The 8542-nt window shown below is 44.1% G+C and overlaps 1 protein-coding gene across 1 annotated transcript; it reads left to right on the top strand.

The window, feature by feature from the left end:
* The first annotated feature begins 542 nt into the window (after nucleotides 1-542).
* PPP1R3C (protein phosphatase 1 regulatory subunit 3C) lies at nucleotides 543-5387 on the top strand. The gene is made up of 2 exons (XM_055425093.2): nucleotides 543-657; nucleotides 2914-5387. Exons 1-2 carry the CDS (start codon nucleotides 644-646, stop codon nucleotides 3854-3856), a joined length of 957 nt encoding a protein of 318 aa, XP_055281068.1. The 5' UTR covers nucleotides 543-643; the 3' UTR covers nucleotides 3857-5387.
* Nucleotides 5388-8542: the final 3155 nt, after the last annotated feature.

The raw sequence follows: 8542 nt of genomic DNA, 5'->3' as shown, positions 1-8542 counted from the left end.
TAACCCCAAAATATGCAGTCAACTTCTGATTGCTCAGGGCAAGGAAAGGGAGAAGATGAGCCAATGCACCAAGCAATGAATAAGATAAACATTTCAAAATATAAATATAAGCACACACACACACATCTCATTCCCCTACCCCCACCCCTCCACCTCTCCCCGGAACGAGCCACAGGGTCCTGCGCTCAGATAACTGTATACAGAAGCCTCGCGAGTGAAAAGACACCTCCCTTCCTACAGCCCCGCTGTGTTGGCGCCCCGCGCGGGAGGAGGTTTGCTGCTTTCCCTCCCGGCCTGCAACCCGCTACTCGGTTGCCTCCACGCCTCCTCGCCCGGGGTTCGCGTTACTCAAACCTGGCCAGCTGGCCCGGGGTCCCAGAGCGCCCCCAGCGCCCAGCCCACCCTGCACCACGGCAGTCACGTCCCGGGCAAGGGCTCGCGCCCCAGCTGAGCGCTGGTTGGTCGCGCCGTCGAGCCCGCGGCCCGGCGATTGGCCCTGGCGGTCGACTCACGTGGTCCCGAGCAGTTAAGCCGCCTCCCAGGCGCCGCACCCGCGATCTGCCGGAGCTGCGGCCACACCGCGACTCCCGGGAGACCGGTGCGAACTCTTGCAAACCGCGGAGTGCCGCCGCTCCTCTGCCTGATGAGCTGCACCAGGTAGGTTCCCTGCAGATTCTCCGACCCAGAGCTCAGGGAGCGCGCAGCTGTCGGGAGGCTGGGATGCGTTTTCCGGCTGTCATCCCCGCCCCGGAGACCCCAGGGGAGGGCGGGTTGACAGGCTGCTGACTTGAATCTGGCGCCGGGGAGGCCTTGGAAGTGTGAAGATTTGCTCTGAGCATCTTAGGCAGAGTTGATTTCGGTAAACGGCATCTTAAACCAGAAACTGTCTTAACGTGAGTCAGCTTTAGTTCTGATTCCCTCGTGGATTCTAACCGTATTTCTTGGTCCTGCACAGATGTCTCAAGGACTCGTGGGAAGAGCACTCAGATTGCTGGTTTGGTAGTTTAGCTTTGGGAAAAACTAACCACGGACGATGTTCACTTTCCTTGGTCCTCTTTCCTTCTTACGGTTTGCCATAGCAAAGACAGTCTCAGAGTTTGAGCAAATGATTATTTTTAAACTCTTGGGCCAGACTTAACATTCCAGGGAAATCGCCATATCCTGAAACTGTCTTTCTATAAGTGCAAAATGTGAAAATACAGAACAAACCCCCAAACAAACAAACAAACAAAAAACACCCACAAAACTACTTAAATAGCTTCTTTAGACATAACTTAGCAGAAGACTTCTCTAAAATTCCTGCCTGTTAACTATTATTAGACCAATAAATATAGTTTTCTCTCTCATTTGTTTGTTCTAAGTTTGTAGGTCTCCCAGAAAAATCCTAGGGCTAATAAAGTGAATTCTCAGAATGTTCTTTTATTATCCATCTTATGATAATGACCATTTGCCTATGTGCTTAGAGCTGCTGGGAAGACAGTTACTAAAGCCAGAATGAGAAATGTCACATACAGTATACACACACTTCTTATCTGAAGGCTAGGATAGGAGAAAAATGTCCGTAAGTTTGGCAATGTATACTCAGGGCTAGAGGCCAGAAAAAATATCCTTTTTGATGGACACTTCATTGTTTAATATTTCTGAACATAGTTATGTTTAAATTTTAAATAGCTTTATTATCTTTCTGGTTATAAATATCCATTGCCAGAACATTAGAAAATACCAAAAAAGTACAAAGGCAAAAATAGATCACCTATCACCCGGAGATAATTGTTAACTTTTTGTTGTGCTTCCTATTACACTTTTCAACATTTATAAGTTAATATATGTGTTTTATATATAAAACACATATATTGAAACTACCCTATTTTCAGGTTTGGCTTTCCCAGTGACTCAGCGGTAAAGAATCTGCCTGCAATGCAGGAGACACGGGTTCGATCCCAGGGTTGTGAAGATTCCCTGGAGAAGGAAATGGCAACCCACTCCAGTATTCTTGCCTGGAAAATCCCATGGACAGAGGAGCCTGGTGGGCTATAGTCCATGGGGTCACAAAAGACTCTGACCCGACTGAGTGACTAAATAATGACAATAATTTTCAGATCATCAGCTTTTCCCACTTAAATGTGGACTTGACCTGGATGTATTTTTGTGTGAAATAGAGATTATGTAAAGTTTTTTTAAAAAATTCATAAATGGCTGCCTTGCACTTCAGTGGATTATTTGTGTAAAATGAGGAAGAGCATGGTAACGAAAGTGCAGAGATAATCCTCTTATTTACTCTTTCTAGTCTTTTGCTCGCAAAACCCTTTGCTGTTTTTATTCTTTCTTTTTAAATGCATTATGGTTCCAGAGAAGTATAATTAATTCAATAGCAAAATTATCAAAGCAGTTGAGGGAGTGCAGTCTGGAACTTTGATTCTAGAACCTGTCTGGTCATTAGCTTACCTGGGAAGCTTAAAGAACATATATACATTCTTGTCCCCATCTCGAGGGGTTCTGCATTAGGGGCTCTAAGTCCAAGGATTCTGAATTGAAGAAAAAGGAAGAAATCCAACCTGCTAGGCCATGGTGGGGGCTTCCGTGGTGGCTCAGACAGTAAGGAACCTGCCTGAAAACAGACAGGTTTGAGACCTGGTGCTCCAGAACAGAGCAGATGTTTTCAGAGCTGTATTAGAGTTGTTCCCATCCAAATCTTTTATTTCTCAGATGGAGAAACTGGGACACCAAGTGTTTTAACCCAAGGCAGAGCCAAACATAAGATGCAGCTCTTATCATCTAATCCTGCATTCCTTTGCTTCATGTGAGAGCACTGAGATGGCTGTAATAGCCAACAAAAATAGTACAGACATACTTGGGACCAGGGCAAGTACATTCCAGGTGCAGATGATAACCCCTCTTCTTTCTGTTTTCCAGAATGATCCAGGTCTTAGATCCACGGCCTCTGACAAGTTCGGTCATGCCCGTGGATGTCGCTGTGAGGCTCTGCTTGGCACATTCCCCACCTCTGAAGAGCTTCCTGAGCCCTTATGATGACTTCCAACGAAGAAATTTTGTGAACAAATTAAAGCCCCTGAAGCCGTGTCTCAACATAAAACAGGAAGCCCGAGCACAGGACGACTGGAAGCCTTCACACAACCAAGCCAAGAAGCGGGTAGTGTTTGCAGACTCTAAGGGCCTCTCCCTCACCGCCATCCATGTCTTCTCAGACCTTCCAGAGGAGCCCATGTGGGATCTCCAGTTTGACCTCTTGGACCTGAATGATATCTCCTCAGGCTTAAAGCTCCATGAGGAGAAGAACCTGATTCTGGATTTCCCTCAGCCTTCAGCTGACTACTTAAGTTTTCGGAACCACTTCCAGAAGAACTCTGTCTGCCTGGAGAACTGCTCTTTGCAGGAGCGAACAGTGACAGGGACTGTGAAGGTGAAGAACATGAGCTTTGAGAAGAAGGTTCAGATCCGGATCACTTTTGACTCCTGGCAGAGCTACAACGATGTGGACTGTGCCTACTTGAAAAATGTATATGGTGGCTCGGAGAGTGACACCTTCTCATTTGCCATTGACCTACCCTCCGTCATCCCCACGAAGGAGAAAATTGAGTTCTGTATCGCCTACCATGCTAATGGGCAGGTCTTCTGGGACAACAACGAGGGTCAGAATTACAGAATCGTCCATGCACAGTGGAAACCTGACGGGGTGCAGACGCAGATGGCAGCCCAGGACTGTGCCTTCCACCAGGCACCACCCCCCAAGGCTGAGCTGGAGTCGACTGTCTTTGGCAGCCCAAGGCTGGCTAGTGGGCTTTTCCCAGAATGGCAGAGCTGGGGGAGGATGGAGAACTTGGCCTCTTACCGATGAATGAAGCAACCTGGTGACCGGTCTTGACCTTATTCCCCATGTAATTCTAGGTCTGTGTTGCTCAATCTTAGGAAGGCGTTGCTACTTTCCTTCAGTAGGTTTAGGTTGGAGCTTTTGAGACCTGGCTACAAAAAAAGATAGCCCCTTGAGAATTTAGTGTGGGGGTTTGTATGGATGATACTGCCCAGTGTTGCTGTGGAGGATCAAGTTACAGCCTGGAACCCTATTTTTATAAAAGTAATATTCCGTTAACACCCTTTTCTCCTTCCCTCTCAATTTACTGGCTTTCATCTTGGGCAAGGAAAGGTTGAGGAAGGACAGTGGATGGTGATGGAAAGCTGTGTTAATGGTATGAGGAACGTCTGAAAAGTATACAGGAAGGGCTCTGCAGCTCAGGTCAGAGTAGGAGCAGGAGGTCTGATACTTAACTGTTGGTGAGAAAATGAAGGTTATTTTGTTTTTTTAAGTTGGTTTTACAGTTTTCTCCTGGGGAAGTAATTTGTCGTGGGGGAGAAAAAGATCCATTCTAGGTATTCTTGTGGAGAAGAACCCAAACAAACTTTAGGGGTATTGGGTGGTTATTGGGGAAAGGTGAATTATAACTCTGGAGAATCAGATTTTACATGAAGCCTTTCTGTTCAAACGTGACTCATCAAAAATCATGATTTGGTGAAAGCTTAAGCAAATCTGGCTTTGCAGTCCTAGTGGGATAAGTGACCTTACCTGTGGCCCAGGTATAATGCTTGGGTTCTCAGTGTAGATGCTGCCTAATCAAAAAAACCATGCCATCATCATTGGCCAGCAACTTGTAGGGACTCTATGTCATGTCAAGGATCACTCTCTGCAAGTGCCTTGATTAGACCAGAATGTTGTAGTTGCTTAACCCAAGTATCTAAAGGGTCATCTGATAACTCATGAGTGTTTGACCTCATTAGAAGGTCCCCTCTGTTTACTGGCATTCCTCCTGCGACACTGTTGTATCTTCAAGAATGTTGTCAGTGTACACAACTCGCATCCTTCATATTGAAGGTGACCCGTTTTTCTGCCACACTTTATCGATGTGATATTGGAAGTGAAGACTGACACTGATTCTCAATTCAAGAATCCAGTACCTTGCACATAAAAGTAGCCATTTCTGTTTCTTGCCTATATTCTTCTTGTTATTTTAAGTCTTCATACCAATTTCTTGAAAGTCAACATTTTTTTTTAATGGATGTGAATTGTTTTGGGTGTGTTGTAATATACTTTGTTTTGGACTGTGCATAAATCCATTCTGTAAGATCTTCAGAACAGGGGCCTCTGAATATTCACTTCTGTCATCATGCACATCCATTGAAAGATGTCCTGAGAATGCAGTTAATTTTAACACGTGTGATATGCCATGCTGGAAAAGTACTATTGGAATAACTCTGCTGTGACAGTATTTGAGGTTTGGCTAGCACCCACAATTTTTCTACTCTAAATATTTCACTCTCCTGTAGCTATCCTCTGTGAGCTTCTCACTTTAAAAATAAAAGTGTTTGATATAAGATCTGAGAATGTTTTCTTTCTCAAAGTCCCAGTTAGTTAAATAAGAAACCATCAACTGAGATTCTCCTGTTTTGTTTAACTGAGCAAGGTTAGTTTGAACCAGGAATTGGATCCGTCTGAAGGTATTCACATGGTCCCAGGCTCATTAGTGAGAATTTCTACCTCCTGTCCATTGGGGCTGGGGTCTAGGGGCAGTGACTTGGTCTGCTGGGACTGTCCCCCTGACTGTCGCCATCTGTGCTGACTGCTCATCACACACTCTCAGTTTTATCTTGGGGGCCATTTCTTGGCTTAAAGTGGGGGAGGGAATGGTTTGGGAAGGGCTGGAGCAGCTACTGTCTCCTGAGTTCCAGCTCCTTCGTGAAAGGGCAAAGCTTGGAGCTGCAGGGAGGGTGTGTGTCACAGGCAGCGGGCATCAGTTCCAGACTGAGGGGAGGCTCAGTTCCTCCGGGTGGGAAGCAGCAGGTCCAGGAAACCAAGTCTTAGTTCCAGTTCTTGCCTAAAACTCCAGAAAGGGCTTCTGCACAGTGTCTCTTAAGGGGGAATAACCAACCTTCTAGAAAGGCCCAATGATGAAAAACAAATTTTATCATAACATCTTCTTCATCAGAAGTTGTGAACTATAGGCTTACAGGCTATATCTGCCTGCAGACATTTTTTCGTCTTCTAAAGAATGTTTTAAATTATGAAAGTATAATAACACATTTACAGGAAACTTGGAAACTATAGAACAAATTTATATATAGTTCCACTATATATTATAATTATTTTTGAAGTTGATTAAGATTTTTAGTTGGAGTTTCAATATCAAACTCTCAAAAATTAATAGAAGACAGAAAAGTAGAAGGATATAGTATCTCTGAAAATGGCTGCAGATTTTTTTTTTTTTGGACACAGGTTGATTTTTTGTTTCTCTCTGTTTTTTTTAAAAAGAGAATTTATTGCCAAGAGCAGGCCATCAGCAGGCTACATTAAAAAAAATCTGTATTTCCTTTTAGCTCAAAACATTGCAAGGTCTTTCCTCATGCTGACTGTCACCTGGAGTTGAGTGCAGCTGCCTCCTTTGGATGGGCTTCACCTGCTCTTTTTGCCACCCCTGCTTCATTCTCTCATGTTGTCCCCCTACCTCTGTAAGCACTGGAGTTCATCACCCATATTTTGTTTCCTCTGGCTCTCTACTGGGTTAGGTGAAGACCACTCTCTTACCATAGGATGGAGAAAAGTTAAATATCAGTCTGACAGGGACCTCAAAAACCGTAGGATGCAAATGTCCACCTTTATAAGAGAAACTCAGATTCAGAGAGGGGAAGTGACTTGTTCGAGATCCTATGGAAGGTTGAGTCGGCCTGGAACAGTGACTTCTAGGTTGGACAGTGGTTTTTTGTTTTGTTTTTTAGTATTTTTATTACTTTTCTTTTTTAAATCAAAGTTTTTGTTATTGAGGGCAGTGACTTTTTGCCCAGTGTTCTCCTTTACATTTCTTTCTTGAAGTCTTCCCTGAAGACCCTCCATTCCTAGCGACCCCCTTTCTTTTTTTAATTAAATTCTTTTTATTGGAGTGTAGTTTACTTACACTGCTGTGTTAGTTTCTGCTGTACAGCAAAGTGAATCAGTTATACATATACATATATCCACTCTTTTTTGGGTTCTTTTTCAATACAGTTCATTATTGAGTATTGAGTAGAGTCTCCTGTGCTATACAATAGTCCTTATTGTGTGTGTACTCAGTCACATCTGATTGTGATCCTTTGGACTGTAGCCCACCAGGCTCCAGTGTTCATGGGATTTTTTCAGGCAAGAATACTGGAGTCAGCTGCAATTTCCTTTTCCAGGGGACCTTCCCGACCCAGGGATCAAACCTGAATCTCCTGCACTGGCAGGGGAATTCTTTGCCACTAAGCCATTGGGGAAGCCCCTAGGTCTTTATTAGTTATCTATAGTATCTTATATACTATTGTGTGTATGTCAATCCCAATCTCCCAATTTATCCCTCCCCACCCCTTACCCCCCTGGTAACCATAAGTTTGTTTATTACATCTGTGACTCTATTTCTGTTTTGTACATAAGTTCATTTGAACAATTATTTTAGATTCCTCAGCACCCCTATATTGTCAAAATCTCCACTGTGTTTTTCTAGTTAGCCTTTTAGCCTCCTGCCCTTGGCAGCTTTGAAATTTGACAAATATCTTGACTGGGAAATGAGCTGAGTGTCAGGTTCAGTCTTCCACACACCCTCTCACCAGAATATTGACGTAGTCTGAACTCTTAAATTTTCTTTTTTTTTCCAGCTTCTTGAAGCCATCTGTCAGTGTCATTGGTATTCTTCCAAGGCAAAGTTCAGATTTTCGTTTTCTTGTCCAGAATCAGCAAAGACATCCAGGTACAAACAGCTGCAGTGTGTCAGTTCAACTTAGCCATAAATTCTGGTTGTTTTAGTAACTTTCCAGTGGTTTTAAACAATTTGTTGGTATTTCTCCCTAGATTGTCTTATTAATCTTCATGTTAGTACTTGTCTGCTTCAAGCTACTTTATCATATTCAAAAGTGATAATATATCTTATCTTTGATTCTCTCTGTATCAGTTCAGTCAGTTCAGTCGCTCAGTCGTGTCCGACTCTCCGCGACCCCATGAATCACAGCACGCCAGGCCTCCCTGTCCATCACCAACTCCCGGAGTACACTCAAACTCATGTCCACAGAGTCGGTGATGCCATCCAGCCATCTCATTCTCTGTCGTCCCCTTCTCCTCCCGCCCCCAACCTTTCCCAGCATCAGAGTCTTTTCCAGTGAGTCAACTCGTCGCATGAGGTGGCCAAAGTATTGGAGTTTCAGCTTTAGCATCAGTCCCTCCAATGAACACCCAGGATTGATCTCCTTTAGAATGGACTGGTTGGATCTCCTTGCAGTATAAGGGACTCTCAAGAGTCTTCTCCAACACCACAGTTCAAAAGCATCGATTCTTCGGCGATCAGCCTTCTTCACAGTCCAACTCTCACATCCATACATGACCACGGGAAAAACCATTGCCTTGACTAGACGGACCTTGGTTGGCAAAGTAATGTCTCTGCTTTTTAATATACTATCAAGGTTGGTCATAACTTTCCTTCCAAGGAGCAAGCGTCTTTTAATTTCATGGCTGCAATCAGCATCTGCAGTG

This window comes from Moschus berezovskii, chromosome 12, assembly GCF_049115385.1.
Source record: "Moschus berezovskii isolate FMDL1 chromosome 12, NW_MosBer_1.0, whole genome shotgun sequence".
Taxonomy (NCBI): domain Eukaryota; kingdom Metazoa; phylum Chordata; class Mammalia; order Artiodactyla; family Moschidae; genus Moschus; species Moschus berezovskii.
The sequence above is the reverse complement of the archived record's forward strand: the minus strand, read 5'-3'. Positions and strand labels throughout refer to the sequence as shown.